Here is a 16,649-nt window from a genome sequence, read left to right on the forward strand (position 1 = left end):
TTTGAACATCTCTCAAGTCTCATGTGAGTGGCAGTTTAATTACAAGCACTGCTCTCTCATGGCGCAGCATAAAACAATGTTGTCTTTCAACGGATGGCACCTTAGAGTACATGATGCTTGTTATGAAGACACTGAAATGTGATGCCCGACTGTAGCTAAATAATAGTTTTCCATTTCTTTCAAGTATGACCGTGAATGCCCTGTGCTCATTTGTGATTTTTGAGGGGATGAGGAAGCATTCCAAAATGGGCTCTGACCTTGGCCGTTTGACTTCCTGTACAAGGAAAGTGTTCTCCATGCCCCAATTTTCCAGGAATCCCTATCAGTTATAAAAAAATGCTAACGAGTTTTCTCACATGAAAAATGTGCAGAGTCTGGAAGCGCACCAGTCCGAGGAAAGTGCACAGAAAAATTTCCCCACGTTTTGCAGTCTCTTTTCTACGTATCCTTTATACACACTCAGGAAATTCCAGGAAAAGTTTAAATGTGTGATTTGTGATTGCAAGTTGTTATGCAACATCCAATATACAGGAATATCTGCCAATTAGTTCATTCTTCAAAGTTCTATTTACGGATCTATTTATTGCTCAATATTATCAATTATTAACCATAAGACAAGAGCCTTTGTTACTATGGACAATGACCAGTTCCCTGCTGGGAAATGCTATTCACATAATTATAAAATTCCACTTTGCTGACGGATAGACACTGATTAATAAATCAACCCAAGGTCAATTAGAAGAAACCATCATAGTCGATAATGAAAGTGGGCCCTTGATACTAATCAATCAGTTCACTTACTGTTGTTCCAGTTTCAGAACACCAAAGAAAATGTAGCCTCTAAACAAACACAAAGAAAAACACACATTTCCCCATAAATGCACAAATATGAGGGAAATGGGGAGAAGGCTGTATGTGAGTCTTCTAATAAACAGCGCTATAACACAGTACAATAGTAAGGATTTTATTTACATCATGGTCTCTTCCCTTAAAATTTGATCAGTGCATGGTTTAAAATATATAATAACATTCATTTTTTTCAAATCCAATGGAAATAATACCCCACCTAGCAGGTGCCATTAAAGGGCTGTATAAACTACATTTTATTTGTAAGTCTGGTGCAATCTAAGCAAAGTGTCTTTTAATTCCTTTCCATTTATCTTGAATAAAATGAAAGATTAAATGTAAGATGTCCCCGATTGAAAATTAAGTCAGGTCTGTGAGAAACCAATTGCCCATGAACCTTCCAACTTCGGAGGCCAATTTGCATGAATCCAAACAGCACCAGCCTGGCTGGTGATACACCTCCGGGGGTTCACTTCTGCAGTTTTCAAGTGTCACGAGCTCTTTTCCAAGAACAAAGAAAACTCAACGCTCTTGACTCATATTCGGTATTTCCATACTAAGCAGCACTGCATTTTTTCTTATCCTGACACACATGAGCCTATTTCCTAACCACTTGTATGATATTTTTGTAGTGTTTTTAACGGACAGTATATATTCCTGCCCAGTATCTCTCATCTCAGACTTACCGGGGGGCACACTGCCGCACCCACCCACTGTGGCATTTCATAACTCCACCACTCAGAAAGACTGGGACTACTCCTTCCTGGTGTATATTGTGCATGTGTACAGGTGTGAAGATGTGCACACACACCCTTCTCCTACCAGTGTTGCTCACCTGCCCCCCCCCATCTATATTCCACATGCCCATCCTCCTCATTCATAGTCATATTGCAGGTGGGGTTTTGTACTTCTCTTAAGGTCATAGACTTAGATCCAAGTACGTGCCTCTGCCTTCGTTGTCATTTCCTCAGTCACTCATTTAGGACAGGTTTCCATGACTTGACCACAGACTTGTACAGACACGTCTGGTCTGAGCCGCATCCCCACGCACTGGGAGCAATGTTGAGGCAGCAGCCTTCACTGAGCACTCAGATATAATATACACAGGGATCTTCACTCCAAAAGCATCATCTTATAAAACATTTATAACCCTTAAGGTGGGTTATATTAACTCCAACTGAGAGATAAGGAAAAATGAAGTCTCAAGAACAGGTACAGGTGCCTTGCCTGAGGTCAGCCACTGGGCTGTGGAGCTAGTGTTTGACGATAGGTCTGTGTCCAGCACAGCCACAGGCTGACCGGCCTCTGGCCCCCTGCACCTGTGCTCTGCTGCGCTCAGACCTCCGGACCTGCCTTGGTCCCGAGGGACAGACCCAGTAGGCGTAGTTCTCATCTCGTCTGCTCCCCGAAGACAAGGGGTCCAGCGGTTTACCTTACAGGGAGTTATGGGGAAGAGGGGACAACATCGTGGCCTGGGAAGCCTCAGAGACATCACTCACGGGCTGTGTCACCACGGACAAAATAGGTTATCACTTGGAGCCTCATTTTTCTTGTCTCTGCCGACAGTTTATGTGGGTAATAAGTGAGATGACGTTTGATACCCGTTTGCACACAGCCAGGCACAGAGAATGGCTCATAAATGCTAATTTATAAATGCTAATTTTTTTCCTCTCCAGATTGTACAGGTTTGCGTCCCCAGTGCTAATATCATTTTCAATTTTCAAGGCAATAATTAGGGAGATACAGAGCAAAAGGAGAATTAATTTGTTAACATTTTTGATGCAGATGAATTTTATGTGGGTAAACACAAATTAGCATTAATGCTTATCACAGGGGGAGGCGGAATCTCAAAACAGTACAGGGAAATTACAAAGGGCCTAAGGTCGCCGGGATCATTTTTTTTTTTTTCCAGTAAAAGCAGGAAGAGGAGCTGGGAGTCACGTCACGGGCCCTCCCTGCTTCTTCAGGCGCAAAGATCCTCTCCAAGTGCCAGACAGTACTGTCACAACTTACAATATGTTGGAGGGGGAAAGGAAAAAAGAAAAGATAGAAAATAAACAAGAGAACCACTTAAGAAAAACAGAAGGTGAAAATTAACTAGGATAGAGCAAAATATAATATATAAGAAAAACTGAGCCCTGACCAGTGTGGGCAATGTTCTGCAAAGTAAAGTGTTGTGGGTTCGAATACAAGTCAGAGCAGATGCCGGGGTCGTGGGTTCGGTTCCCAGTCAGGGCCTGTGCGGGAGCCAACTTATCCTTGTTCTTCTCCCACATCAGTGCTTCTTTCCCACTGTTTCTCCCTCCCGTCCCCAATCTCTAAAAATAAAAAGTAAAGTAAAAATATAGTGCATGTGTTTAAAATAAGAAAGAAAAGAAAAAACGGAAAATATAAATTCTTTAAATAAAGTTAAAACCCCAAATCTCAGAGGTGGGGGTTGGAGGGGCGGAAAAAAGTGAAGGAGAATAGAATCCGTACAGTGGGGTGGCAACTCTGCCTGGTGACCTAGGGTCCCTAGACTTAGCCACTGTTCTGTTTCCGAGAATGAAAAAAAAAAAAGAGGAAGAAGAAGAAGAAAAAGCACTTTCATCGACTTTGGGGAAGATGAATTTACCACTGATGATCTACTGTGTGCTGAGTAGTAAACAAAGTATGATAAATTATAAGAAGGATTTAAGAGTAGACAGAGTGGGATTCATATGAGAGTCATTTCGTGGGTTAGTTGATGTTATTCATGGGCATTGCTGACACTAATTAAAGATTTATGTGTTTAACTCAGTTCATGCCTCACATGAGGAATGGGCTTTGGAGAGGAAAGCCCTTTGGTCCCAGTGACGATTTCTTGGGGTGAGCCCCCGCCTCCATCCTTTTCTGCAGTGGGATGACGGCGTGCACTTGAAGGTCATTTGGATGTCAACACGCACGGCCCTCCCACAAGCTCTCTGACCCTCTGCTCTGGGGCCAGACTAGAAACATCAGGGGTGACGAGCAGAGATTCTGGGTTGACCCGGAAAGTGAGCGTCTCCCTCACCCTCCCTCCCTACCAATTGTGGCACGTGGGTACAGTTAGTACCCCCATTTTCATAATAAGGAGGAAAACCTTGAAATGTAGCAAAGTTTGAAAATATAAAAATCGGTTACAGTGCTGCTCTTCATAGCCACCTTTTACAAAATACCTTCACCAGGGCCAGACTTTTAAACACACTGAGTAGGGTACTTCTGTGGCAAGACATGGCAGTCCTGGAAATGCCTCACTACTGAAAAAGGAAAATCAAGGCCTGGGCCAGGTAGCCAGTTGGTTAGAGTGTCGTTCCCCAATATGCCAGGTCGCGGGTTCGATCCCCAGTCAGGGCACAGACAAGCAGCAACAAATGAATACATAAGCAAGTAGAACAACAAATCGATGTTTCTCTTTCTCTCGCTTCCTTCCTTGTCCTTCCTCTCTCTCTCCAAAATCAATTTTTTAAGTAAAACCAAATAAGTAGGTTTTAAGCCCTTTGCCTTCTGATTCTATTAAAACAGAAATGCCTCTTATTTTGGCATTGTTCGAGGTCCTGCTGTACCCTCTCAGGTACTTCGCTTGCAGCACCTTCTGAAGGGGTAACGCCTGATGCAGGACTATGGAGGAACTGGGGGCAGAAGACCCCGGGGAGAAAGTGCACTTGCACCCGGCCAGCGGGCTCGGAGGCTGCCCTGGACCGAGCTGATATTGCACCTCCCAGTTCTGCCGGAAGTCAGGAGTTACACAAGGCGGGATTTGAGATTTTATTAAGTAGCGGATTGCCCATTTTCTGTGAGACAACAAATGTTTGCTCAGGCAGCATCAGAGAAATGTGTACTAAGACCAAATAAAACCATTGCTGGGTATTTTTTTTTTACTTTTAACCTGGCGTGAATCAATGAAAGTGAACTTGCTTATTGGAAATGCAGTGTGAAGTACCGCACTCCACACTAGTCCTCCACCTGGGCACCCCGTGTCAGGTGTGGGTCTCTGCAGCTCGTCTTAACTTTATGTTTCTGATGACAGAATATGCTGCAGGGCCCTTATTCTTTAACACAGAGCTTCTCGGGGAAAACGCTTTGTCAATCAATACACGTGGTGGTATCGAGGGCTGAAGCCCACGGTCCATTCAAAAAAGAGGCGTCGAGTTAGGACGGGAGGTGCTGTTGGGCAGAACTGAAAGACCGGGAAGAGGGCACAAAAGAAATGGGGTCCCGGGTGGCCCGCAGTCGGCGTATCTGTTTCAGAAGGAGCTGCCACCTCCATTTTTTGAGCTATTTTAAAATCCAATTAATTGTCAGAAGCTGATAGTTGTAGAAATGCCAATAAGTTCTCCTGGTGGAATAATGCAGTTGATTATTTCCGTGGCTAGGAACCCGCACTCCTGATTGGCAACCTGTCCTTTGAAACCGACTTGGAATCAGTCGTACTGTCTATTTGTTCGCTTCTTAATTGACTAGTGGGATTAAACCATTTCCAAGTGTTCACTTCCTATTTTTCTCAGTGATGGTTTTACCTCTTTAAACAAAGTTATCCTTCAACTGCAGCTCCTGCAGGGATTCCATCAGATTATACACTGCCTGCCTTTCCCCCCCCACCAACTTTGAAAAGAGCGGATTTCAGTTTAACATTGGAAAGCAAGCCTGAGATGCATTTTCTCTTTCTTCCAGCTGCAGACAAGCCTGGCTGAACCCATGACATTGTCCAAATCCATCTCTCTCCCTCGGAGCGCCTACTGGCGCCACATCACTCGTCAGAACAGCGTTGGTGAGATCTACAGTCTGCAAGGCAAGTACTGTGGTCCATCGGCCGCGATGCCAGGGGCCCCCTACAGGTGGGCCGGGCTGGGCCGGTCGCTGCATGTTCACATCTGTACTCACGTTGCTTGCTTTTCCTCCATTTCCACTCATCAGCTGTCACTGGCCACCACTGCAAGAGCGCTGAGATTGACGGTGGCTTTTCAAAAGCCATCATTTCAGACTCATGGTAAAAGTTGTTTTGGAAATCACCAAGGGCTGAGGACTGGAGAGGGCGCAGGTGCTTGGTGAAAACACGGTCCATTGAGTGTTATCAGAAGCTAAAGGCGGTTAATAACGGGGCCTGTCTCAACCTGTGTTTCACAAAGGTTGTCTTTCTTAGCATCTTTTACTCCATGGCAGGGTTGAGTGTAAGTCCAGGAGGCGGACCTCAGGCTCCACAATAAAATGCTACGTAAACCTGCTCGCAGCAGTTTTAAGGTGTAGCCAAAGCCTGAATGTAGAAACCATGTGGTTGCCGAGGGTGGCAATGGGCAGGGGCAGACAGAAGGAGACAAGTGTAAATAATTTAATTTCTGTGATATTCCTAATGCTAAATGGTTAACCAGCACGGGGATGGCTCTTCAGGTTAATCAAATTGTTACATAACAGGTATTTCATCAACAAGAGCAGAAACCGAAGCTTTGGCAGTTCTTTTCCTATTCCTTCCCTTTGCCCCAAAACGAATAATCGCATCCTTCAGGAAAAGGCTTGGTTGCAGGCAGCCGACTACCAGCTGACAGAGATGGGAAGAAGCAGGAGCAGAGGCAAACAAGATAAGACAACACGGCTGAAAACGCTCGCCCAGCTGACACTTGGGCCTGAACGTAGGAGATCCCAGTAAATAGCCAGTGAAGGGATGACCACTGGGACCTTCAACGTACCACAGATGGGCATTTAGGGTACTTGTCCCTCTTCTACTTTAGCTTTTGCTCATATTAACAATACTGAGCATTGTGACAAAAGAAATTCTGTTACAAGCAAACTGAAATACTGTATTTTTAAAGCAATATTTTCTTGCTCTGGTTTCGAGCCTAGACTAATAGAGTTTGATCGGTGAGAATTAATGATTAAAGATACATTCCAAGGAGTGACATCAGTGTTGTGCTGGAGGGATAAGACCCCTCTGTGTCTCCCCCTTAAAGTTACAACTTGGACATCCGTAATCCAACAACATCTCCTCTGCTCAGCGCTTGCCTGAGTGACCCATGCATCGGAAGGTGGGCATCTTGGACCGTGTAAAGAGGGCAGGATGGTGGGAAGGACAGGGAAGGGATGGTGTTCTCACACACAGTTTGGTGCCCACCTGGGCCCCAGCTGATGTGGTGGTGGTGAAGGACTTGGGGTGCACCCCCACACTGTGGCTCAGCAGAAGGTAAGAGACTTGAAGAAGCAGCGTCAACATGTGCGACACCCCCCACCATGGTGGTGGTGCCTGAGACTGAGGTGGCTTGGACATAGCAGGAACCCACCACCCCAGGCATCTCATCATCAATTTCCACGACCCCAGTGATGTCCCCCCACAAGTAGCCAGCAAGTGCAAGTAGCAATGGTCAGAGAGAATAAAACCAGGCACTGTATTACCAGGCACTGGAAACAAAATTATCCACCTGCAGAATTGCTCAGATCCACGTGGTAACTAAACAATAAAACAATTCACTACCTCACATGTGCAGGCGGGAGGACAAGCCATCAGGTACCATGAGTAGCCATGTTAACAAGCGAACACAGGAAGAAAATGACAAGTCTCCAGAAACCAACCCCAAAGTCATGAAAGAGATTCAAACAACAGAGAATACACAGTTACAGTCGTGAAGATATTCAGTGAGGTACAAGAAAACTCAGAAAGGCAGTTCAATGAGCTCAGGAATCAAATTAATGAACAAAAGGAGTACTTTACTGAAGAGATTGAAACTCTAAAGAGAACCAGATATTCTGGAGCTGAAGAACTTAATAAATGGGAGAAGGAATGCATTCGGAAGCAGAGCAGACCAGATGGAGGAGAAAGTGAGCAAGCTCGAAGACAGAAATCTAGAAATGCCTCAGGTGGAAGAAGAAAGAGAACTAAAAGTTTTTAAAAATTTGAAAGAACTCTATGAGAACTATCTGACTCCAGTGAAGATAGATTCTTCAAGAAAAAACAGTCAGAACAATTTTAGACACTTATTAAAAGTAATTGCTTTCAATATTTTAAATGAATGTTCTTATGGCCAACTTGACTCCCTGTGTTTAGCAGGTAGTTTTTATCTTTTGGTATTACTTACTTATATAAGAACATTTTTAATAGAGTTTCAAATTCAGAGCAGTAAATTTGAATATACAATTGGCTATATTCAGTGATTCATGATTCAGGCAGCATCCCATCCAGCAAATAGAGGGAACCACTACTAAACAGCTTCAGAAAAGAAAAGGTTTTCAAAGGCAATAGGGGTTGAGACAAGGAAGCCATAGACAAAAGAAAAGATTATTTCAGACAAGGGACAAACAGGTCTCTTAGGTAGATTACCTCACTGGTGCTAACCAGGAAATTCCAGACTAACAGGTTAAGAAATTACATTCCAGAGGGTGGGTATAGCTATAGTTAAGCTAGGTGGTAAACCTCATTTCTGTGCCAGGAGCTTACACAAGTGACTCCCTTTAAGGCCCATTGTATTTTTTTTCAACAGGAAAAGGAAGGATTGTTTTGAAAATTTCATAAATCAGAGAGAGGATAGCTGCCTCATTCTTTTGCCTCCCTCCACAATTGCCAAAACCACACGCTAAGGTTGCCTGATCTTGTTGTCATGACCTTGTATGATTAATTAATTTTTTCTTATTCGGAATAATTAGAAAACACACTTTTCAAGTAAGGTTGTTTTTATTTAAACATAAACACATCTAGTAAATATTGATATTCAATAGGAAAAGCCAAAACTATGGATTATTTAAATGAGGAAACAATTATCTAAGCAACGAGGAAGTGAGATGCTAATACAAATAAGTTGGAAATAGGTGGGAGTCAACCTAATGATTACATTGGTTGTTGACCAGAGTTTGGTCTATAATTTCAGGAATACAAGACTCTGGTTTCCATGGTAGTGCACAGGAACTTTTCTCTTAAAGGAGAACTTGGACGTGGGCTGAGGCGCAGCTTCAGAGATAATGTCACGAGCGCTCAGCAAGAAACACCAGCGTGCTTTAGAATGTTCCCACAGACTCATTGGAGGACTAGATTGACTTACACAATAAAATACAGTCAATAACTAATTCGAAAACTCTACAATTTATGTCACTAATACTGATTTCAAGTGAAATTATTAGGGACCTGAAATATCAGTTATGATGAACAATTTACTTATATGGTCTTAATATCATATTTCTGGTTGTTTGCTGTTTTATGTAACAAAAATACATTCATTAATCACTATAAGTCAGATAAATAAAATGTATTTCATGTAAATTACATTTCACTATACTTTATGCTTATTTTTACATAGTATACTTTTAAAGCAATTAATTTTATAACTTTATATACCCTTCATTTTATCGTTATATGAATAGAGAGAGATATAAATATTCAGGCAGGTGGGTAGATGGATAGGTAATATATAGATAGATAGAGACCTAAGCTTGTTAGTGATACTTTGAGAGTGGTGATTTATTTTATTCTCTTATTCTATCGAGGCAATTAATTTAAGCAGAGGACAAGAGCCTCTGACCGTTTAAATTTTTTTTTATTGAGTTGAGAGAGGGAAAGAGAGAGAGATTCGTTGTTCCACTAATTGATGCAATCATCAGTTACTTCTTGTCTGTGCCCCAACTGGAGATCCAACCCGCAACCTTGGTGTATCGGGATGATGTTCTGACCGACTGAGCCACTCAGCCAGGGCCTGTCCATAGTTTTTTATAGGGTTGCAATCTATTCTGACTATACCCTAATGGAATCAGCACAGAATAAAACTACTGAAACAAAAAAGAAATACAAATAGAAACACTGACCCTCAGCACCCCTTCATGCACACCTCCATTTTTTTTTCACCAAGTTACATTTAGTACAGGGTGATTTCGTGTCTCATTTCCTCACTCATGTTCCTTGACGTGGCTTCACTTCCCATGTACAAAGAGGAGAGCATAGTAGGGCAGCTGTCATCTTTGAGCTTCCAAAGTCAGAGAAGAAATTTGGCAACGGTGGGTGTTGTATCATCAAGTAAACCACAGGAAGCATCGAGGAGCAAAAACATATCTTCAGAATTTTCTCATCACATTGTTTATATTTTCCCAGTGCAGATGAGATCAATATGAGTTAAATTCGGCAGGCCTCCATTTGGTAGATAAAGGAGGAAGCATTTTGATGTATCTAAGGTTTAACAGGTGGAGGGTCATTATGAAGCAACACAGGTCCTAGAATTGGGAAAAGATTCACGGCGTGTAGACAGATCCATCCTGTATCCACTCTCCTTATCACTCGGATTGCCTGTCACCCTCCAAACTGCACTTTGCTCATTTTTATTGTCTTTGTTTCTGTCACCCATTTGTAACTATAGAGGTGAGATTCACTCCAAAAGCCTGGCAGTGCGTTTACTTTAATGTCTGGAAAGGGGCTCTCCACACTACACCGGAATGGTGCTCCGGAAGCAGAGACCATTGCAGTTTCCCTAGGGTGTGCTCACTCTCTGGAGTTGAAAGACAAAGGCAAAGGATAATTAGCCCCTACAAGTACTTGTTAGCCGAGTACCAGGCAGCTACTGTTGAAAATCTCTTCCCCTAAATGGCTCCTGATGGCCGTGCCCCCTCTTCCTGCCGAAGTGGTAAACAAGGACTTTTCCTTTTCTCGATTTTTGTCAGGCAATAAACTGGTCATTTGTGAAGGCAATCTTCTATCCATATTTCTCCAACATCTGCAATGGTGAAAAACTTTGATGTCACAACACATTCTAGAGATGTGAGCTACACAGGGAGCGTCCAACCTTTTGGCAACTCCAGCCACACTGGGAGGAGGAGAGTTGTCTGGGTCACACATTAAATACACTGTGACACGTAGTCACCAAAAAGTGTCATCATGTTTGAAGTAAATTTACGACTTTATGTCGGGCTGCGTTCACAGCCACCCTGGGCTGCGTGCAGCTCGAGGGCCGCAGGTCGGACCCCCTGCCAGGCTAGACTGAGGGGGACTTCTGCTATTAAAGAGAAGAAAACATGATCTCAGACTCTTGACTCGAAAGTGAATGCTTCAACATACCATTTGTTATGGTGTTGATGGAATTGTGATTTTAGTTCTCAGGCCTTCAGCAGAAAACATGTTGGAAGCATAAGGAACCCTTAAAAAAAGCTAGAAGAGAGGGAGGAGGAGAGGGAGGGAGGGAGGGAGGGAGGGAGGGAGGGAGGGAGGGAGGGAAAGGAGAAAGAAAAAAACCCATAAGGAGGTCAGAAGTTTTCTTCCTTTAAGGCTCTCACCTGGACTTGTAATCAGTACTTTACATATTTATACCTCAGACTACAGCATGGTCTTTAAATCAGGATTTGCCAAAAGGACAAAAGCATTATTGAAAATGGCAAACTAGTGGAAATCCCTGAAGGTACCAGGCTCACACTGGTCCTCACTGAGGTTTTGTGGGATGCAGAAATGAAGTCGAAATGCATTATGGGGGATCCCAGGGGGGATGCTCTGGCTGCCTTGTCTCCTCTGTGAGCAAAATTCTCAGCTGGTGCTGCACAAGGAACCACGTCCATGCCCCCCTGCAGCTTGTGGCCCACCTGCAGCCCCGCTCCTGTGTGACCACCCTCCCGCCCAGGTCTCCGTGGCACCTCAGGCACTTGCTACTGCTGGGCTTTAGTTAGGAAGCACATGAGTCACTGAGAGAGGCTGCAGATCTAGCCCCTCACCTGACAGCTGGGTCCCCTCACCTGATGGAGGGGACAGAGCTGGGTCATCTCTCCTCCTGCTGCTGCTTCCTTGAGACAAGCTCTTCCACCAGCTCCCTCCGTGGAGGGAGCCAAGCGTGGGAGCCAGGAATGGGCCCCCAAGAGCTGGGGACTCTGCACTCTCCTTACTGAACTTCCCCTGGTGCATTTAATGAGTCATCTTTACACAAAAGTATATGGATTATAGGGTGATTCCTTTTACTTTCATTTTTTTAATTTTTAAATTGAATTTATTGGGGTGGCATTGGTTACTAAGGTTACATAGGTTTCAAGTGTACATTTCTATGATACATGATCTGTATATTGCATTGCGTCCCCCCAAAGTCAAGTCTCCCATCACCATGTATTCGACCCCCTATACCCTTTCTACTTCACCCCTTCCCCCCAATACTGTTCGTGTCCATGAGTTTTTGTTTGTTTTTCTCATTTGTTTATGTGTTGCTTTCAGTTTTATGGCCCACATATGAGTGAAATCATATGGTTCTTAACTTCTTCTGTCTGACTTATTTTGCTGAGCATGATATTCTCAAGATCCATCCAAAATGGATCAGAGACCTAAAACATAGACCTGAAACAATACCTTACATAGAAGAAAACATAGCTACTAAATGTATGGACCTTGGTTTTAGAGGAGCTGTTATAAATAGGACCCTCAAGGCAAGGGAAGTAAAGGCAAAAATAAATGAATGGGACTGTCAAACTATAGTGACGCATTTGTGAGCACCTTGAACGGCTAACGCCACTGTCTGAATCCCGGATGACTGAGACGCCCTTTGTAAGGTGGTAACTGTGCAGTTCTTGATTTCATTAACACTGATTGATATTCAAATGATGCCGTTTCCCTCCCTCTGCCTTCTGTAATCTGTAGTTAAGCTCCAGACCCAGGGTCAGCTGGGCGGCCAGACCTGATTACACAGAAGATATTTTATGTTCACCGAAAGGTGCCCAAGCTCCAAGTTCTCAGAGAGCCAGGCAGCAAGCAGGCAACTCGCATTAGAGATAACCTTCAGAAGACAGTGAACAGAGTTCCAATGTAGATTAGGGAGGTCGATCAAAGGATTTGCTTCTCTTTGCTCAGCTGCGTCCTTCTGTCCATCTTTACTGACCTGTCAGTTTCAAGATGTAAATAGCTTTCACTAAGATCCTCTGTTTAAATTTTTATTCTGTGATGTTTCCCAAATCGCACACTTAATAAAAGCCTCCTGTAGTGAGTAAAAATAAAGAATGGCACCAGCAGTAAAAAGGAGCCTGTGTATGTGGAAGCCACCATCTTCCCTGTATTTGATCGATCCTTTGTCAGGTCAGATCCACCGTGACCTTCAGCAAGAGCCAAGTACACTACATATCCTCATTAAGGCCCAGGCTTGCTGGGACTAGTTTGGCAACAACCCTTAAAAACATGTTAAAACTTTCTCTATGAACTTTTATTACATACCCTAACCTCAAGAAGCCTAAGTCCAAGGCAGAGAATGCCTCCCTGGACACCCATTTTTAAAGATAAATTAGTCCATTGCTTCCCCAAATAGACTCCATAAAAATGCTCAAAATATTCTCTGCGTGAAACGGTGCACACCTCATGCCCTGCAGTTGTATTCAACCACCTCTTCCATGCTCCCAGTCATTTCTCTAACTTTAAAATGTCGATGTTTTTGTTTATAAACGTGCTTCTTCCAGTAGGTGGTGAGGTAGCAACTTAGAATGACCTGTATACCCCTGACTCAGGCCCGTCCCATTGTGAAGAGATACTCTCTGTGGAGTATAAATCTTGAGTCTTGGAGCTAAACCATCTTGAACTTGCACATAACCTTCATTTACCATTGCTGACTTGTATAACTTCAGGCAATTTGCTGAACCTTTCTAAGCCTCCTTTTTTTATCTCTATAATGAGGATAACAGTACCCACCAGAGTGCTTCAAGGAGGCCCTCCACACAAGGTATGAACACTCAATCCTTATGAACCACTGTCAATACATTGAAGTCAGTGGAATTTGCACTCATCTGCTTCTTTCTCTGATAAAGGGATGGGTGGTACCCTACTCCAATCTATTCTAGCATTCGATTTAAAATAGTATTGCAGCGTTCCTACTCCACAGGAGGAATTGGGATTTGTTCCAAGGACTCAATGCAAATCTAGTACTAAAAATCGGTGCCCAGCCTCTAAACTTTTAGAAAACTGATAGCTAACTCTCAACCTAACACTAAGTTTTCAATGCAAGAAAAAAAAATAGGTCAAGTGAAATGCCAGGATGAAGTCCCCAGTGACTGTTTTCCTCCCACCAGTGAGTGTAAACAAGACATGGCCAGACAATTGCAGGAACCTCTGCCTCTGAGCCTCACACCTCACAGAGCTCAGCCCAGGTAACCTGAGCAAGGGGAACTAGGCCCTGGTTTTTAGGCCAGAAGTTGGAAAACTCCAGGAAGGGCTTCATTCAGCTCAGTGCAGGGAAAGTGTCCCCGCCCACCCCTGTCCACCCCAGCCCACCCAAGATCCACTCTGGCTGATGAGCCCACTAACCCTGAGAGCTGAGAATCCTTTCCTCCGGGACCTCTCTTCCTTCACTGGGCACCAGCCTGTCTCCTGCTGTAGACCAGCCTCGCTTCGGCGAGGTTTTACTGAATTTATCCTCTGTGGGATGTGAGCCGAGTGAAAGGCAAGATCTTTAAGTTCTCTGGACAGAGCACAACATAAACTCCAAAGACGACACACAGGACAAAAACGACAAGTCAGCCATCCCATCGTGTCCACCAGGCATGTAAAAGTAGTTTCCAAAAGATGAAAGGCTCAGAGTTTCCGGCCGTAATCTACCAACAGTCTCAGTAAAACGATCTGCTTCACGCTCTTAAATTCAATCTGAATTAAATCTGAAACTGGTTCTTCATACTTGATTTTTTTCTTGTTCAAGCTTCCCTCACCTGATTTTTATAAATAGGTAAATATGAAGTTCTATATAAATCAAACTTTCATGGGCCCACTTTCACATTTGAAGAAAACCAAAAAAAAATATGATGTATAATAATTTCAGAATCACACATATGCTGATCAATATTTTCTTTTAGTTATATAAATTAAGAAGTTTTGGTAGATGTGGTCTCTCTTTACATACAGCATAGAAGGTTAAATGACATCTTTAACTACGTGTGAAAGTGTATTTATTATACAGTTGAGCCCGTGGTTGGACAAATTATAAAATAGAGCTGAGGTTTTAAGTGAAAGTATGTGATCATATTTCAGACTTCTGGCAGTGCACAGGGTGGGAAGGTTTGATTTTTCATTGGGCCCGAAGATGCGGGAATGTATGAGTATTCACTGCAGAGCGTGCGTGGAGACTGTGGGCTCTGGGTTCAGCCTGGAGAGGTCTCCTTCCTTGCTCACTGAGTGACAGGCGGTCCTTCGGTGGAAATACTGCGGTGTACACAATACCCGAATATCCTCCGAGCTACCAAGAGAAAATATTTCGAAAATACGCTTCAGATTCCAGTTGATCATCTGCTTGCCCTCGTTAGAACGTCCAGAAAAGGATGTCAGATCATTTTCTTGACTTAAATAATTTGTACTCTTCAATGAGAGAATTTTTCTTCAGTGCCATGAAAGTAGGAATTTTGTCTCAAAGGGCTAAGGAAGCACATCGGCTTGTAGCTGGGATGCTTGACAGTCTGATGTTTACACCTGTGACAGTTCCCAGGCCCTTGAGGGAAATGTGCCCTTGGTTATGTAAGACACCACTCTGTTCACAGGGCGCTTTGCTGCGCAAAATCCCTCAATGGCTTCAGACAATCTCGCTCTAGTTTTATCATCAGTGTTAGTCACAGAAATGTATTATGTGATCAGAAATAAATGTTAGTGATGTTACGACTTATCACCAAAACATATGATTATGCTGAGTAGGCAAAAATAGAGTAGGTGAAATTTATGGAAAATACTTCCTTACTACTGTAACTGAGTAGACATTTTTATGTTATACAAATAAATCAGTTACAGATGGAGAAGATACATTTGGAAAACTACATTTTCACATGGGATCGTAGTGGATTACATAATGAATGGTCATTTTAATTGAATTTGGCAGATAATGTCATTGAAATTATTGTGTCAGTGAACTTATACAAACAAAATAGTTTGGAAGGTATATTTCTAAAACTGTAAAGTTTCCTCTGTCAGAAGAAAACCTTGTCAAAGTAAAAATGACCTTTTCATCTAAATGAAAACCTTCACATGGTATTTACCTTGGAAAGAAAACTGTTGTATTATAAACAACTAAAATTGCCTATTTTATAAAAAAAGAGAGAAGTTTCCTTAAAGAAAAAGACTTCTTTCTGGCATTGGGCAGTCCATAATTCACATCTGTGAAATGGAATTAGCTCAGGCCCGATAAGCAGCCAGAAGGAATAATATAGCAGCTTTATTCTGGCCGTAGTCAATATAGCATTTAGTTACTATGAAAAAAAATGGAAATGTTTGTTATAGAGAGAATAGATGCCCGTAGAGGCTACAGAAGGAGTGCACATGTTAGAGAAGTGAGCTCCTCCTTCTCTCTCCTGGCCAGAGAGTTTTAAAAGTCCAGAGCCATCTGCCAATGTCATGTGTTCTAAGATTTTCCAGCTCTTCACGCACCACCCCACAGCCTGCAAAGAAGCTGTCTCAGGAGTAAGCCATGCACGAATGAGAGTAGCCTGTACTTCATTAAATCATTTCTGTTTTCAAACACACATCAAAATAGATCAGAAATGATTCCAAATACAAGCTTGCTGTTCATTCCCATGGTTTTTTCCCTGTGGTCAACCCAGCCTGTGGCCCCATCCTGGGGGTCCCTGGGTTCTGGTCACACCAGCCACCCATGGGCCATGCAGCCCAAGAACTCTGGAAGGAATGGACAGGAACCCAATTCCAGGAGGGTCCACGCTAGGTTGGCTTCACTAACTGGTGCATTTTATTTGTGTGACCTGTCATTGATTTAAGTAATAAATTACCTGAAATACTTTGTGGAAAGAGGCTGGGTATACTGTAGTTACTGTGAATGTTAATAAAAATGATTAGAACTCTGTGAGCTCTCTTAGTGAGAAAGGTCATGTTTGCTCTGAGTTAAACTCTCCGAGTAAGTCATATA

General features: G+C 43.1%; 1 protein-coding gene across 1 annotated transcript in view; it reads left to right on the forward strand.

Annotated features, from left to right (window-relative positions):
• DOK6 (docking protein 6) overlaps positions 1-16,649 on the forward strand; it is a 246,278-nt gene that overhangs the window by 192,711 nt on the left and 36,918 nt on the right. The window contains exon 7 of the mRNA XM_037145497.2: positions 5,518-5,635. Within this exon, the coding sequence (XP_037001392.1) occupies positions 5,518-5,635 (118 nt within the window). The remainder of the gene's footprint in view (positions 1-5,517; positions 5,636-16,649) is intronic.

Source organism: Artibeus jamaicensis, unplaced genomic scaffold, assembly GCF_021234435.1.
Source record: "Artibeus jamaicensis isolate MK-2021 breed Jamaican fruit bat unplaced genomic scaffold, CSHL_Jam_final contig_354, whole genome shotgun sequence".
In the NCBI taxonomy this organism is placed as follows: domain Eukaryota; kingdom Metazoa; phylum Chordata; class Mammalia; order Chiroptera; family Phyllostomidae; genus Artibeus; species Artibeus jamaicensis.